This window comes from Astyanax mexicanus, chromosome 5 (assembly GCF_023375975.1).
Source record: "Astyanax mexicanus isolate ESR-SI-001 chromosome 5, AstMex3_surface, whole genome shotgun sequence".
NCBI lineage: Eukaryota > Metazoa > Chordata > Actinopteri > Characiformes > Acestrorhamphidae > Astyanax > Astyanax mexicanus.
This window is the reverse complement of record NC_064412.1, coordinates 38,138,621-38,158,158: the sequence shown is the minus strand read 5'-3', so window position 1 is coordinate 38,158,158 and position 19,538 is coordinate 38,138,621. Positions and strand designations below refer to the sequence as shown.

The following is a 19,538-nucleotide window of genomic DNA, read 5'->3' as shown; positions in this document are numbered from 1 at the left end:
TAACTACACATAAATAAACATCGTGTATCCACATCTTATTTTCTTAAATACATTTCTAACCTGTATGAAAACAATTATAGCAGTGTTATTTCTAAACTCTGGGATTACGTCATATTCATAATCTCTGATATGATTGTAATTCATATTGACAAAAATACATGTCTATGTTTATTGTGATAAGTGATGATAGTTCTTTCACCTTCACGAAAGCGATTGATATTTGCTGGCTTAATATCAGCTAAAATGCTATTATTATTTATATTATAAATGGTTTAATCCCACAACACGCCTGTGGGTAAACTTAATAACAAGTACAAACTTTTGTCAAATATCGCACCTTTATTCGTCCTCAGCATTCTGAAATACAGTGCTTTTAGTTGATGCTCCCAACATGCTTTCAATGCTGGTGATAGGGGCATAGCATTGCCCATGCAAAGAAATTACTATTTTACACCATTGACAAGCTCAAATTATCTCCACACTTCATTGGTAGAATTCTGAGGGCTCTAACATTTATGATGAGGCACTGGGAGCTTTGAAAGTTCACAGGTAGTTTAATAAAAACACTGTTTATCAGTACCTTGATGTAGATTAAGAGGTAGTTAATTCTGTGGAAATGCATGAACTCCAGCTGTTGCTGAAAATATCTCAATAATATTTGACCCTTATAAACTTTATTATTTACTTTGGTGAAAAAGAAATGTATCTGTTTTTTTCCCCCCAATCTTTAGTTTTCATTTCTGCCTTCCACTAACATAATCAGATAGTATAATGCAGTTTACTTTTGTTACAAGATGATAAAATTTGAAAATTGAGACAAGATTCTTTTTTAATTCCTGAAATTCTAGTTGTGATGTACAAAAATATTCAAATTCGAAAAATGGATGAAAACCCATTTATGTTATACTACAACAAATGGTAAGATTTAAATAATAAATATGGTTTACCCTCAATTTTCTATTTTCGAATTTAGCCTTAAATTGTCAGACAATTGAATTGATAAACGTTACACTGACTGGTTACACTCCAAAAGAAGGGGCGGGGTAAGTGGTAGGGACAAGGGGTGAAATGGGATTGGGCCTTGTGAGCTTGAACACCTCCTCCTAGCAGATCAGCACTTAATGTTGACTCAGCTCTCACTATTGGCCAATCAGAAATGGTAAAATCCTAATTAGCCTAATTGTGCCTAAATTGACAGGTGGGGCTGTTGTTAAGTGACTCATGAGAGTCTCTTTAAATGTGCTCTGTTAGGGTTGGTGTAAAGCTTTGTTTAACTAGGTTAAAGATAGTTAGACAGTAGAAGATGTTGAATGTTGTTATAATAACATTATTTAGCTCGTTTGTTGCTTTCTGTAGAGCTCAGGAGCAGAAGGACCCGTGGCAGATGGCCAGAGGTAACAGTTTACCCAGTTTTCCACAGCAGCTCCGACAGGACACGATACAGCCCGGCGGCTACCCGCTCCTCCAGTCCTCCCCGAACAGCGTGTATTATCAGCCCCCAGCCCAGCAGCAGCTCCCAGACCGCGGGGACCCGCAGCGCTGTGCGGTGGAGGACTCCTCACGGGTGGAGTGCGGGGAGCCCGGGATCAGCCCGGCTGACTGCGAGGCCCTGGAGTGCTGTTACGATACTCGACAGTATATTCGAGCTCCTGATGGACCCCTGTGCTACTATGGAAAAACGGGTGAGGATTCTTTTTCCCAGTAATTTCACATCATCAACCCAACTAATCTTCCATTTATTTCATTATTTTCTTATTTATTTATTGTTTTATCAGCGAGTCTCCACTTCAGAATCTCTGTAGCTTTTATCAGACACTTGAGGGCGCCCCGGGTGAATTTAAAATGAGTGTCCATATGGAGCCTTTGAGTAAAATCATAGTTTATACATTTTCTGATTCTACGTCATACCTGTCAAGTTTTAGATTTAAAAATAAGGGATATTTTCCTCTGTCCGCTTAAAGCCGTCCCACCAGCCCAACGAAGGTTCAGTATCTCTTACATTTTAAAACAGGTTTACAAAAAATCTAAAATAACCACATGTGAACCACTTACACACTACAATTAGATTATCAGAATCTGAACATGTTGTGGACATTCCTACATATGTCATTCTTTTAATACAGCCAAATTAAAAACCCTTTTCTATATCTTTTTTTTATTATTTAAGATTTCATGTCTTTTTTTGTAATAAATGCACTCTTTTATATGATATATTTTTTATTTATTTAATGGATTTAAAATTGAACAAAGAGTGCACAAATTCTGCAAAATGACTGTTGGTGACCTAAAAATGGTATTATGAGCTTTTACTAAAAGGACATGGACCAGATATATTCCATCAGTAAAAATTAGTCCTAAGGGACACACAATAATTTTTAATTAATACTTCTTCCTTTTGATCACTCCACCCCTGATCAGTTCAGTTAATGTCGGTCCTCTCCACATTTCTAGTTAAACTGAGTCACAAGCTGTAATTTTTTATTTATTTTAAAAGGTTTAATCTGTGTGTTTTATTTCGGAGTATTTTTAAGCAGCTATCAGAAAAATCTCATCAGTTTCCATGATTAGACTACCGTTACCTTTCTTTTAGAAAAATCGCTGCATGTATGTTTTAACATCAGCAGCTCCAATAATATATATTTTTTAATTTTAATAAAATACGGGAAATTTACGGGAAAATACTACTACGGGAGGACGGCAGGAAAGAGGAGTAAAATACGTAGTTTCCCGGCCAAAACGGGAGACTTGACAGGTATGTTCTACGTTCACACTAAAATTGTAACAGTTACTCAATTATTGTGGGTAAAATAAGTGATTGAGTGCCCCTTCTTGCAATAAATTATCTATGATGGTGTGCACTCTAAAGTAAGATTATTTGATTGTGTTAAAGGCAGTGATTAGTGGCCATCAAAGGACAACAGTATTTACGTATAGAGGGACTGAGTATTATTTGATGAGTTACACCATATTCAAACACTTAATATGGAACTTAAAGTTTAGAGTAAAATCTATGAAGTTAATTTTGTGCCACAAAAAATGCAAACACCAAAAAAAAACTAATCTCAATTAAATTTTTAAGAATAAAAATAAAAATTGTATTTTGCAAATTCAAAACAGAAAAATATTAACATGCACTTGCTTTATTATTCTTTGCAATTATGTGTTTGAAAAATATTGTTTTTACCCATTTAGGGGTCTGCCCCCCCCCCCCCCCTCCCCCCAATACTCCCTGTAGTTTGCATCCTGGTCTGTATATTGCTAGTCTTTCCTTTTATTTTTGTGGCTTTTTTCTGTGGATTTTTAAAGTCATTTGCCTCTGGAGTCTCTTGTTTGCTTCTGCTTCATTTGTTTTCCTTTTATATGTATATAATCTGTAATTTTGATTGCAGATTTTATTTTTGTGTAAAACTTTTGACACAAAATTAGCTAAAATCTCCATCCTAATTAAGTTGGCTTGTCAAAGCCAACTTATAGTTCTTCTTATTCTTCTTATTAAGTTGGCTTGGAAAAGCCAACTTACTGTTCTTCTTATTCTTCTTATTATTATTATTATTATTCTACGCTAAAATTTCTCAACGCTACTCCTCCTACAGTTTTCGAGCTAGAACCACCAAACTTCACAGGATGGTAGAACCCATAGCCACTTAAGTTGCTTGTGCTTTTCTAAGCGATCGGAGAACCAGGGTTCTAGCACGGTTCCGTCAAAGTCACTTTTTTCCCCATAGACTTCCATTCACACTTTTTTCAAACTGCTGTAAAAGTCACAATTTTCAAGCTAGAACCACGAAATTCACAAGACATACAGAACTTGCAGAGACGTTTCAGACGATATGCTGATCTCACCGATACGATTTACGGTTTTCGTAAAATTATCGTACGAACTTTCCCCATAGGAATGAATGGGCGGAATGTTGGCCATCTCACACACACCAGCCGATCCTGCGCACGGCCCCCCTCTCTGCCCTGCTCCTCAGTACTGTATCTGTATGGAGAAGAGACTGCTGAACACAACCCACACCAGAACCAATACAACACTACACACACCCCACACCGCACACACCACACACACTTCAAACCACACATACCCCACACCACACACACACCCCACACCACACACTTCACACCACACACCACACACACTCCACACACTCACCACACGACACACAGTCCACTCCCCACACTCACTCCACACCACACATACTCCACACCACACAAACTCCACAGTTCACACCACACACACACCCCACACCACACACAGTCTACACCCCACACTACACACACTCCACACCACACCCTACACACATTCCACACCACACATACCCCACACCACACACATACCCCACACTTCACACCCCACACCACACACACTCCACTCACTCACCACACGACACACAGTCCACTCCCCACACTCACTCCACACCACACATACTCCACACCACACAAACTCCACAGTCCACACCACACACACACCCCACACCACACACAGTCTACACCCCACACTACACACATTCCACACCACACATACCCCACACCAAACACACTCCACCCCACACACTCCACACAACACATACCCCACACCAAACACACTCCACACCACACACACCCCACACCACACACAGTCTACACCCCACACTACACACACTCCACACCACACCCTACACACATTCCACACCACACATACCCCACACCACACACAGTCTACACCCCACACTACACACACTCCACACCACACCCTACACACATTCCACACCACACATACCCCACACCACACACAGTCTACACCCCACACTACACACACTCCACACCACACCCTACACACATTCCACACCACACACATACCCCACACCACACACATACCCCGCACCACACACTTCACACCCCACACCACACACACTCCACTCACTCACCACACGACACACAGTCCACTCCCCACACTCACTCCACACCACACATACTCCACACCGCACAAACTCCACAGTCCACACCACACACACACCCCACACCACACACAGTCTACACCCCACACTACACACATTCCACACCACACATACCCCACACCAAACACACTCCACCCCACACACTCCACACCACACATACCCCACACCAAACACACTCCACACCACACACCCCACACCACACACAGTCTACACCCCACACTACACACACTCCACACCACACCCTACACACATTCCACACCACACATACCCCACACCACACACAGTCTACACCCCACACTCCACACCACACCCTACACACATTCCACACCACACATACCCCACACCACACACATACCCCACACCACACACTTCACACCCCACACCACACACACTCCACTCACTCACCATACGACACACAGTCCACTCCCCACATTCACTCCACACCACACATACTCCACACCACACAAACTCCACAGTCCACACCACACACACACCCCACACCACACACAGTCTACACCCCACACTACACACATTCCACACCACACATACCCCACACCAAACACACTCCACCCCACACACTCCACACCACACATACCCCACACCAAACACACTCCACACCACACACACCCCACACCACACACAGTCTACACCCCACACTACACACACTCCACACCACACCCTACACACATTCCACACCACACATACCCCACACCACACACAGTCTACACCCCACACTACACACACTCCACACCACACCCTACACACATTCCACACCACACATACCCCACACCACACACAGTCTACACCCCACACTACACACACTCCACACCACACCCTACACACATTCCACACCACACACATACCCCACACCACACACATACCCCGCACCACACACTTCACACCCCACACCACACACACTCCACTCACTCACCACACGACACACAGTCCACTCCCCACACTCACTCCACACCACACATACTCCACACCGCACAAACTCCACAGTCCACACCACACACACACCCCACACCACACACAGTCTACACCCCACACTACACACATTCCACACCACACATACCCCACACCAAACACACTCCACCCCACACACTCCACACCACACATACCCCACACCAAACACACTCCACACCACACACCCCACACCACACACAGTCTACACCCCACACTACACACACTCCACACCACACCCTACACACATTCCACACCACACATACCCCACACCACACACAGTCTACACCCCACACTCCACACCACACCCTACACACATTCCACACCACACATACCCCACACCACACACATACCCCACACCACACACTTCACACCCCACACCACACACACTCCACTCACTCACCATACGACACACAGTCCACTCCCCACATTCACTCCACACCACACATACTCCACACCACACAAACTCCACAGTCCACACCACACACACACCCCACACCACACACAGTCTACACCCCACACTACACACATTCCACACCACACATACCCCACACCAAACACACTCCACCCCACACACTCCACACCACACATACCCCACACCAAACACACTCCACACCACACACACCCCACACCACACACAGTCTACACCCCACACTACACACTCCACACCACACCCTACACACATTCCACACCACACATACCCCACACCAAACACACTCCACCCCACACACTCCACACCACACATACCCCACACCAAACACACTCCACACCACACACACCCCACACCACACACAGTCTACACCCCACACTACACACACTCCACACCACACCCTACACACATTCCACACCACACATACCCCACACCAAACACACTCCACCCCACACACACTACACACCACACACACCCCACACCACAAACAGTCTACACCCCACACTACACACACTCCACACCACACCCTACACACATTCCACACCACAAATACCCCACACCAAACACACTCCACCCCACACACCACACATACCCCACACCACACACACTTCAAACCACACATACCCCACACCACACACAATCCACACCACACAAACCCCACACCACACACACTTTAAACCACACACACTCCACAGCTCACATACCCCACACCACACACACTCCACCCCAAACATACCACACACTTCACACCCCACACCACACATACCCCACACTCTCCATACCACACACACACTCCACAGCTCACATACCCAACACCATACACACTCCACCCCACACACACTTCACACCACACATACCCCACACCACACACACTCCACACCTGACACAAACCCCACACTCCACCACACATACACCACACCACACACACTCCACACCACACATACTCCACACACCACACCACACTCTCTACACACCCCACACTCCACCACACATACACCACACTCCACACCACATTCCAAACACACCACACCAAACACACTCCACAACCCACTCCACACCCCACACACTCCACACCACACACACACTACACAACTTAGTAACTATTTGACAAGCCAACTTAAAGTTCGTTCACGAACTTTGCCTTTTCTAGTTATTATTATTATTCTACGCTAAAATTTCTCAACGCTACTCCTCCTACAGTTTTCGAGCTAGAACCACCAAACTTCACAAGATGGTAGAACCCATAGCCACTTAAGTTGCTTGTGCTTTTCTAAGCGATCGGAGAACCAGGGTTCTAGCATGGTTCCGTCAAAGTCACTTTTTTCCCCATAGACTTCCATTCACACTTTTTTCAAACTGCTCTAAAAGTCACAATTTTCAAGCTAGAACCACGAAATTCACAAGACATACAGAACTTGCAAAGACGTTTCAGACGATATGCTGATCTCACCGATACGATTTACGGTTTTCGTAAAATTATCGTACGAACTTTCCCCATAGGAATGAATGGGCGGAATGTTGGCCATCTCACACACACCAGCCGATCCTGCGCACGGCCCCCCTCTCTGCCCTGCTCCTCAGTACTGTATCTGTATGGAGAAGAGACTGCTGAACACAACCCACACCAGAACCAATACAACACTACACACACACCACACCACACATACACCACACCACACACATCAAACCACACATACCCCACACCACACATACCCCACACCACACACACCAAACCCCACACACCACACCCCACCACACTATACACCCCACCACACACACTCCACACACCACACCACACTCTACACAACACACACTCCACACCACACATACCCCACACCACACATACCCCACACCACACACACCAAACCCCACACACACTATACACCCCACCACACACACTCCACACACCACACCACACTCTACACAACACACACTCCACACCACACATACCCCACACCACACACACTCCACACCACACAAACTCCACAGCCCACACCACACACACACACGCACACACCACACATACACCACACCACACACACTTCAAACCACACATACCCCACACCACACACACTCCACATCACACATACCCCACACCACACACTTCACACCCCACATCACACACACTTACCACATGACACAAAGTCCACTCCCCACACTCACTCCACACAAAACATACTCCACACCACACAAACTCCACAGTCCACACCACACACACTCTACACACCACACACACCCCACACCACACACAGTCTACACCCCACACTACACACACTCCACACCACACCCTACACACATTCCACACCACACATACCCCACACCAAACACACTCCACCACACACACTACACACCACACACACCACACACAGTCTACACCCCACACTACACACACTCCACACCACACCCTACACACATTCCACACCACACATACCCCACACCAAACACACTCCACCACACACACTACACACCACACACACCCCACACCACACACAGTGTACACCCCACACTACACACACTCCACACCCTACACACATTCCACACCACACATACCCCACACCAAACACACTCCACCCCACACACCACACATACCCCACACCACACACACTTCAAACCACACATACCCCACACCACACATAATCCACACCACAAAAACCCCACACCACACACACTTTAAACCACACACACTCCACAGCTCACATAGCCCACACCACGCACACTCCACCCCACACACACTTCATACCCCACACCAACACACTTTAAACCACACACACTCCACAGCTCACATACCCCACACCACACACACTCCACCCCACACATACCACACACAATTCACACAACACCACACACTCCACACCACACATACCCCACACCACACACACTCCATACCACACACACACTCCACAGCTCACATACCCCACACCACACACACTCCACACCACACACACCCCACACCACACACAGTCTACACCCCACACTACACACACTCCACACCACACATACCCCACACCAAACACACTCCACCACACACACTACACACCACACACACCACACACAGTCTACACCCCACACTACACACACTCCACACCACACCCTACACACATTCCACACCACACATACCCCACACCAAACACACTCCACCCCACACACTCCACACCACACATACCCCACACCAAACACACTCCACACCACACACACCCCACACCACACACAATCTACACCCCACACTACACACACTCCACACCACACCCTACACACATTCCACACCACACATACCCCACACCAAACACACTCCACCCCACACACACTACACACCACACACACCCCACACCACACACAGTCTACACCCCACACTACACACACTCCACACCACACCCTACACACATTCCACACCACACATACCCCACACCAAACACACTCCACCACACATACCCCACACCACACACACTTCAAACCACACATACCCCACACCACACACAATCCACACCACACAAACCCCACACACACTTTAAACCACACACACTCCACAGCTCACATACCCCACACCACACACACTCCACCCCACACATACCACACACAATTCACACAACACCACACACTCCACACCACACATACCCCACACCACACACACTTTAAACCACACACACACTCGATACCTCATATACCCCACACCACACACACTTCACACCACACATACCCCACACCCCACACACTCCATAACACACACACACTCCACAGCTCACATACCTCACACCACGCACACTCCACCCCAAACATACCACACACTTCACACCCCACACCACACATACCCCACACTCTCCATACCACACACACACTCCACAGCTCACATACCCCACACCATACACACTCCACCCCACAGACACTTCACACCACACATACCCCACACCACACACACTCCACACCTGACACAAACCCCACACTCCACCACACATACACCACACCACACACACTCCACACCACACATACTCCACACACCACAACACACTCTCTACACACCACACCACACACACTCCATAACACACACACTCCACACCTGATACACACAACTCACCCCACACTCCACCACACATACATCACTCCACACCACATTCCAAACACACAACACCAAACACACTCCACAACCCACTCCACACCCCACACACTCCACACCACACACACACACTACTCAACTTAGTAACTATTTGACAAGCCAACTTAAAGTTCGTTCACGAACTTTGCCTTTTCTAGTTTTACTTGCATTTTTACTGTACAGAAAAATTTGGCCATACAAAGAAATCAATATTTCTACATCATTAACAAGCTCAAACTTTACACTTCATTACAAAATTGATTCTTGGAAAGTATTAGAAATATTAGATTTTTAGTGAATATTAGGTTTTTACAGCAGCGGGAATTCATGCTTTTTCACTGAATTGATTTTGCAATCTGCTCCCTTGTCCTTTCAAGTTGAAGTCACGCTAGGAGAACTACCCCAAGATACTGTGTATAAACAGTTTTTAATATCTATCTGTGCACTTTTTAAAGTTCTCAGTGCCTCATTTTAAATGTCCGGGCCCTCAGAATTCTACCAGTGAAGTGTGGAGCTATTTTGAATTTGTTAATGGTGTAATTTTTTTTTTTTTAGTGATTTTAGGGGCATAGCGTTGCCCATGCAAATATCACTAGCACTGTAAGCATTGGCTAAAAACAATGTATTTTGGAATGCTGTGGGTAAATGAGGTGTGCTATTTGACAAGTTTCATTGTCATGTTCCACTACACCCCAAGCCAGTTCACACCGGAGTTCTCCTGCACTTCTGCCATTAAAATAGAAAATGGTTCCATTATAAAGTGCCTATGTCAGTGATTGCAAAACAAGTCAAACTTTTTCCAGTTGTTAACCATTATTTTGTCCATAAGTATTCAGTTTTGGCCAAACCTCCTCTAGAATGTTCAGGTTGTGTTGTGAATGTACGCAGTTTGAGCTGCAGTGTGAGAGAAGGAAAGTTTTTTTTTTTTTTTTTTTTTTTTTTGCAGGTGTAAAGACCAATTGGGTGTTCCTAAAGTATCAAGTTAGAAAAAATTCATGCAATCTTTTCCCTCAGAATTATTAGAATGATTTATGAAAGCAAGGTACATTTTAAGTCTTTAAAACAATTTTTGTACTATTTAGGTGTGCCACAGGGACATGCAAACTTTGCATGCTTTTATATTTCCACCTAGGTCTCCTCTGCATCTGTAAGCATGAAATATCAGTTGTCTGTGAATCAGTTGAAGGATTTTGGTGTCAGGAATCATGCTATGAGCTGTTTGGAGGACTCCGTTATTGTGATTTCGCAATAAGGAAATGTGCATAGATCCACCCTGGCACCACCCTTCAACTCAGATCCCCACCCAGATCTGCCATTTCACTATGTTTGATTTACAACCACAGTGCTTCATCTGATGGAGGGATCTGTAACTACCAGATGTAAACTAGATTGTTAGTTTGTGGTAAATGGCGAAACTCAAAACACTAACGTGTGATAAACGCTCAGTGTAAACATGGTGTGTGGCCAGCAACAGCTTATTTGGATGGAAGTGATGGAGCCCTTAAATAGCTCATGCTGAAAGGGACTTAAAACAAACAAGAGCTTTGAGTGTGGTTTTGTGTAAAGAACAAGTCCTAGTCTAACCTGTGTAAAAAAAATAATATATAGTGTCCCCTTTAAACATCTTGCTTAATTTAACACTAGTGTTTCGGGCCTGTTTAACTAGCTCCTTTTTTATGTAGTCACTGTACAGTGCACCAAAGACGGGCAGTTTGTGGTGGTTGTGGCCAGAGACACCACCGTACCTCGGATCAGCCTGGACAACATCAGACTGCTGGAGGCCGGTGGAGAACTTTGCACTGCCATCGACAGTAATATTGACTTCGCCATCTACCAGTTTCCAGTGACGACCTGTGGGACAAGGGCGAAGGTGTGGTGATGAGTCCTTAGATATGATTCTTATATTGTGGCAGCCCTACTTTCCATAATCTGTTTTTGTTTGGTCAATATAGTGGCCTTTAAACAACTGCGATAAACAATTACTGGAACTTGCTGCTACTAAAATAAAATCATAAAAACCCTCCATCCATTTAAAGAGCAATGAACTTTTCATTAAGAATATTCACTGAAATATCTTAAACCGAATAAAACAATAGAAAACAGGCTCATTCACAGCAACTGGCTTTTCTTGAAAAATAGAAAAGCCAGTGTTGATGTGAAGTCATGTCATATCCATATTGTACTGTAAGTTTATTGATGTAATTATCAGTTTATTTTATTTTTTGTTTTAAATATCTATACTAAAATATATAAACGCTACCAATTTAAGCAGGCAAATGCTCTGATAACCATAATGACTTCCAATCCAGTAGTAGAGGTGGTGCTGCAAAGGTATTGAGGTTGGCTAAACTCAACTACTTTTATCCACCCCCCTCCAGGTTGATGGTGATTATGTTGTTTATGAGAACATGATGGCGTCCTCATATGAAGTTGGATTCGGTCAACATGGTGCCATCACAAGGGACAGCTCGTTTGAGTAAGTGTCCTTTATTGAAGTGTAATCGATTAACCTTCAGCTAATCTTTTGTTCTGACATTTTTTTCTTGTTTGTTTTGCAGGCTAACTTTCCAGTGTAGATATCTGGCTACAGCAGTGGAGGCTTTAAGGGTGGATGTGAACACTGTTCCTGCACCAGCTCCAGTGTTTCAGCAGGGTCCCCTACGAGTGGCCCTCAGGCTTGCTAATGGCATCTGTGTCACTAAAGGATGCTCTGATGGTAAGGGAGTACACTGACCAAGCCTAATATTATGACCACCTTGTTTCTACACCTGTTCATTATTAGTTTTCAGCTCTATTGATCGTATAGAACACTTTTTGTAGTTTGAACATTTAATACAGAGTGTAGTCCTTTTATTTCTGTGTATTTTATCCTCCTTTCACACTGTTCTTCAGTGGTCAGGATCCCACAGGATCACCACAGTGCATATATTTGGGTGGTGGTTTATTTTCAGCACTGCAGTGACACTAATTTATTTATTTTGCAGTGACACTTTTATATTTTTAAATCTTAAATTCCTCAACATGAACATTTTAGTATTTGTTAAACATTTCAATATAACTTTCACTCCAAACTGGAATTGTTTTGTACTGTTATTTTGACAACACAATATTAATCTAATGACAAGGCTACTTCCATATACAGAATGTGGTACCGATTCATAGTTACATTGTGGTGATCTGGACCGTGACAAGAATTTTCTCTTGACTGACTTCAGTACATTTAAATTAAATTCCCCTGATCTTGACTGTCACAAAATAGGGTGCAATGCCATGTAAGCCAAATTAAACACATTGGTGTGCAACAACCTGGGAGGAAATTTTTAATTAATTATGTAAATGATCACAATATTAAATATTTTCTCAATACGTGTGATCTGTCAGAATTTACCAGCAGCATCAGATCCCTGAACTGCCAATTACATGTTTAGTAATGAAATTTGCTGTTTTGATCAGTGTTTATGATAAAAAAAAAATTGCCCACCTCTAGTAAACGTTTTAGCTGTTTGGAACAAAAGGGGAAAACTTACAATTATTACCTATGTATCTACTGGATACAGTTTTTATTGGCCGACTATCATTTATACTTTAGGCTTGGGGATATGGAGTGCAGTTTAGTGTCATCACATGCTGGATAACTTGCATCTGTTAAAATCTGGTACACAAAATGTATTATATATTTGTATTTACTACGTTTGTCAATTTAATATTAAAGATGTAAGCTATGAAGGACAAACACCTGACAGAAACCCAACACCAGGTAGTTTGGGACAAGTTGAAGCAAAGAGTGAAGGAAAAGCACACTAGGTACTCCATTAAGGCCGATTGAGGAAAGTGGGGCATACTGAAATTAAAGCAAAAGGTGCTACTTTGAGGAATCTAAAATATATAAAGCATTTTCCCCCATACGTGTTCCTTAATAGTTTTGATGTCTTGATTGTTAATCTACAATGCAAGCTAGAAACAAAATAAAAGGGAGTGTTTAAACTTTTGACTGGTACTATACATTACAAGCTATTTGCAATCCCTGTTTCTCAAAGCTTTTGTTGGTGGCAAGGTAAGTTTATTTATAGCACCTTTCATACACAACGGTCATTCAAAGAGCTTTACAAATAAGAAAATATAAAGAAGTAAAATAAAAAAAAAACATGTAAGAAATAAACAATGAAGAAATAAATACGAATTAAACATGATTCAAACAATATATTTTAAAAGAAGGAAAATGAACAAAATGGATTAGAATCTGCTGTTACAGAATGAACGCTGTGTGGAACTGCAGTGTCTTACACTGACTAATTGAGCTATAAAACAGGATTAAAAAGAATTATCTATCTTCATTAATAATCCTATTTTATTTAAAAAGATTGTATGTGGATTTGAGCAAGTATTAACTTGGGATTTTTACGGTAAGTTTTGGCAACACTAGCTTAGCGTCTCCAATTATGAACTAAAGAAGCACGTGTGGAATATATAAAATATAAAATATGTTTTGGATGATGGACTGCTTCTTGGTATACTTTAAACTTTTTATCTAGAGCTTAAAAACAGTCTGAAACATGGAATTAAAACTGGAAATCTGGAAACTATAATGGTGTTAAATGTTTTGTATCTAGTGGACATATACAGCTCCTACTACACTGAGGCAGATTACCCTGTCACCAAGGCACTGAGGGAACCAGTGTATGTGGAGGTGCGCATGCTGGAGAGAACAGACCCGAGCATCGCCCTGGTGCTGAGCCACTGCTGGGCCACTTCCACCCCAAATCCATTAAGCCTGACTCAGTGGGACCTGCTGGTTAATGGGTAAGCAAACTTCAGTCAGTTTCTGTCTACATTTTAATCCTTTGCTGCATATATTCAGGTTCTTTCTGTTCCTCTGGTAGGTGCCCGTATGAAGATGACCGTTATCAGACCACTGTGATTCCAGTTGGCCCCTCTTCTGGCCTGCAGTACCCAACCCACTACAAGCGCTTTGTTGTGGAGATGTTTGCCTTCGTGGACCAAACATCCCTCATTCCACAACAGGAACAGGTGGGTCATTATCAGAATACTGAGCCCTTGGCCCTCATGATCTTTATTTAAGATTAAGTATCTTGACTAGTGGTGTTGATCTATCAAAAGAAAAAGATCAACTGCAATTAATCTAAATAGTTCTTAAGACAAGTTAAATGCATATTTAGTAGTGATGTCCGTGAAAATACCAGTATATCCTTGTATGTTTGAGGGGAGATAATACCAACCTTGCTTACCTGTCGCTGACTGATCGCTGACAAGTCGCAGATACCCAGCAAATGTTCAACATGTTTAATATCCGACTCAGTCGGCGACTAGGAGTCAAGAGCAGGCAGCTACATACAGCCAATAGGATCACAGAAAGAGAACCACAGGTCCAAAACACATCTCCTGCTTTACCAGAGCCGTTTATGGAGAGTCTAACCACGGACTCAGTCATGTAGTGTGAACCTGTTATAACAAGTTGGATAGAGGAAACCTTGTGTGAAGCTGCTTTAACACAGAACGCTAAAAATTCGCTGCTACCTATTTATTCATACTATTCAGTCAATATTCCAAGACTTAATTTTAAGATGGTGGTGCCTGGAGAACTACTTTGAGCTACTGTGTATATAAACAGTCTTTATAATAAACTACCTGTGCACTTTCAAAGCTCTCAGGCCCATCAGAACTTTACCAGTGAAGAGTGGAGCTGCTTGAAGCTTTTTAAAGGTGTAAAAATAGTAATTTTGGGCTATTTGATAAGTTTGTACTTGTTGTTTTACGACGACCCTAGTCTATTTCACTCCCGATTTCTCCTTAAAGCATTACCTTAGCTAAATAGCTTTATTTTTAGGAAAAAATCTACAAGATCCCAGACGGCAAACTGTCCGGCAATTTAATTACTGAAAGTTTAAAAGTTCAATTATTGACCATGTATTGTCGCACAAAACAAATTACAAAGGACAGTTTACTGATTTCTGATGTCCAGATTTGAAGACATGGGCTCTGTTACTTGAAGTGTAACTTGTAGAGTGTGAACAGAATAACTTTTGATCTTTTGATGTTTCAGATCTTCATCCACTGTACCACAGCAGTGTGTCAAGTCTCTGCTCTGGACACCTGTGAACCAAGTTGTGGCAGAACAAGTAAGTTTGACCTAAGTGTGGGTAGGCGTGTACTTGAGTTTGTCTAAAATATGCAGTGATCCTGCACTATATTGGCAAATAAATGCACATACACATGCAGACAAACTGCATTTATTAAAAAAAAATAATAAAATAATAATATTCTGTCAAACAAATTATTAAAAAGACCTTCTTTGCCTATTTGGTGCATCCTTAGAAAAACAAAGCACTAATAAAGCTATGATGCACCATGTATGATGGATTGAGAGTATTTACACTACAGTAAGTATTCAAATCTTAATTTTCACATTGAATTTAACCTTCTGTGTGGTGCTTTTTACCCAGAGCAAATTTTACACTTACCACTAGCTCTCTAGCCTTGATTAGAATCAGAGATTTTTTTTGTGAAATGATAATTGGTCATGTTTCTGATGCATAAGCACTTTTCTATTGGAAGGTCAACCAAATAAGGTCACTTACATTATTGAAGTATTGTGCGCTAGAGGGCACACAACTTACTGAATTATTGCGCATTATCTGCATTCTGTTCACCAGTTCAAAAATCTTTTCCAGTGTTTTAAAGGGCCGTATGTGGTTTTCTTGAAGGAATCCTTAAGTGTGGATAGGTCCCAAGTCATTAAAGATCATGCTAGCTGAAGACTACAAAATGCAATAATGCCTTTATTTACAGCAGTTTTGTGTTACTGTCTAAAAAGCTACCTTTTTTTCAGAGAGAGCAGTTTCAACAACACAAGATCTAGAGAAGGTCCTAGTGTCCAGTGAGGAGGTCATCCTCCTTTCTGACCTGCCAGTTTCAGCTAAAAGCCGAGGGGACAGTAATGAAGGTAAGGGCTGTAATCTAGCAGGAACTATGGAACTATGTCCTGTTCCTTTACGAGAACTGAAGACTGCTTCTGGGTTTCTTTGTCTAGGGTCTTGGGATTCAAGCTTTGGTCTGGTTGGAGTAGCTGCACTGGCTGTGTTGAGCATCTGTGGACTGCTTACTGCTGCTCTCTGCTGGAGACGGCGGTTAAAACCTCGTCCTCTTCAGACAACAAGACTATGATGAATAAAGTTGTCTTGTGTCAATCTCCTGCCTCCTTTTGGGTTTTTGTGATCTTGCTTTCAAGCTGTTCTTTTCTAGTCATTGACTTCAACTTTATTCAAATTTATTCAAACCCACATACACATGTTTAAAGAACAAATATAGATTTTTAGTTTTGAAGATGTTTTTATTAATGTAGACATTTTAAATGGTCATTTTCATAAAAATATCAAGGTATTTAAATGTGTCCAAGAAGTCTCTGTGCACCCTGTTTTGAGATGCCCCCCTTTAGAACCCCCCCCCCCACTTTAAGTTGCTTGGTGCATGTTAATAAATATTTTTACTTAATATTTGAGCCTATAACGGTACAACCATGTTATTTCCAACAGTTTGGCCCAAACCCATTTTGATTGTGCACATCTAGGGGTAGATCTCGCTATCTTTAAGGAACTCCTGAAGACAGAGCTCTTCAAAGAGCACTTACTCTCCTAACACCTCTAACAAACTAACTAATTCTAACCTCATCTCCTTCTTCCTCTTCTCTACTCCTCTATCCCATTATTTCCCTCTGACCTCCTTAAGGCCCTATCTATAGATGTTTTATTTTTAACTTCTATTATTTTTGTACTTAACCTCTTCTATTATTTGCACTTCAATATTGTAAGCCGCTTTGGACAAAAGCGTCTGCCAAATGTAATGTAATGTAATGTAATGTAATGTAATGTAGGGTGATCCTTATTCTTGTTAGGCTGGAGGGGGAAGATTTTTCAGAGGCATACTCAAAACAGAGGACTGTAAGAATCACTGGCAAGATGGCAGCAGAAGCAACCAAAGAAACAAACATATTCTACTTTTAGTTTAATATGTAATTTAAATGTTTTATGAGCAAGCATTTAAATTGATAGTAGTTCTTCTTGCTAAATTGATTAGTTCATCTCTCTAGATTTCTCGTTCCACCTTAAATTGAGCAAAAAGGGCAAAGACAGCAACCCTTAATAAGAACTTGTTGCTCAGACAGGCTGGGGCTGATCACGTCATTGGAACTGGGCAACAAACTGTTAACTGGACTCTGCTGACGTAATAAGTTCTGTCCAGTCACATGTCATTTGCACAAATTATACTGCTTGGATGAAGTCTGAGGAGTTCTCTCTGTCCCTCCACTGGCTTCAGTTTCTCTCTCTCTCTCGCTCCCTCTCTCGCTCGCTCCCTCTCTCTCGCTCCCTCCCTCTCTCTCGCTCCCTCCCTCTCTCTCGCTCCCTCCCTCCCTCTCGCTCCCTCTCTCTCGCTCCCTCTCCCTCTCTCTCCCTCCCTCTCCGGGTTGTGAATGTGTTGATCTATCGAGATTTTATTACACTATGTGTTGACTCGTTGCTGTACTTTTACTCTTTTCTAATATATATCTATTCATTTTTGTTCCTTTATATATATCTGTAATGCTGAAACTATTTTTCCAGTAAACTTTAATATATTTTAAATTCTAAGCTCTGACTCATTGGTCATCATTTCATGTTCTGGGATTTCTCACATCCGAGTTTTATTTAAGTCATGCTCTGGTAAATTACCCTACAGGTGGAACAGAAAAAATAAAAAATAAAAGCTATTTTCAGTTCCCTCATAGAGGAATTAAGGTAAGGACAATTATTAATTGCTGCTAGGTTTCTTAACTTTAGTGCACACTGCTGTATTTTATATCCGTATCGGGTGCTTGAAGGGTTGTCCCAATTGTTAGGGGAAGGCTTTCACCCCTTCCTCCTGTAACTCTCAAAAACAAGGCGAAGGGGTACGAAAGAAAAGATTGGGTCTTTGAAACTTTTGACTAAGTACAGAAAGTTAATTTAAGGACATTTACATGCATTTAAGTCCTTTTCTACAGAAATTGGTTTCAGCATCTAGTAAAATATCAATTCTAATATTTTGCAGATCCACAATGTTCAAGAATTAAATCTGATTAAAAAAAATA

General features: G+C 42.5%; 1 protein-coding gene across 1 annotated transcript; it reads left to right on the top strand.

Annotated features, from left to right (window-relative positions):
* Positions 1 to 1,242: 1,242 nt before the first annotated feature.
* Positions 1,243 to 17,622, top strand: zp2l2 (zona pellucida glycoprotein 2, like 2). The gene is made up of 9 exons (XM_007248899.3): positions 1,243 to 1,682; positions 12,100 to 12,287; positions 12,796 to 12,893; positions 12,976 to 13,133; positions 15,028 to 15,217; positions 15,298 to 15,445; positions 16,479 to 16,554; positions 17,265 to 17,378; positions 17,466 to 17,622. Exons 1-9 carry the CDS (start codon positions 1,304 to 1,306, stop codon positions 17,597 to 17,599), a joined length of 1,485 nt encoding a protein of 494 aa, XP_007248961.3. The 5' UTR covers positions 1,243 to 1,303; the 3' UTR covers positions 17,600 to 17,622.
* Positions 17,623 to 19,538: the final 1,916 nt, after the last annotated feature.

Excerpts from the sequence above, each read along its gene's own strand:
- zp2l2 (XM_007248899.3), top strand. The coding sequence starts at position 1,304 with ATGTTGAATGTTGTTATAATAACATTATTTAGCTCGTTTGTTGCTTTC. Across the intron at positions 12,288-12,795 it reads CCTGTGGGACAAGGGCGAAG|GTTGATGGTGATTATGTTGT; the intron begins GTGTGGTGATGA and ends ACCCCCCTCCAG. Across the intron at positions 15,446-16,478 it reads TCATTCCACAACAGGAACAG|ATCTTCATCCACTGTACCAC; the intron begins GTGGGTCATTAT and ends TTGATGTTTCAG.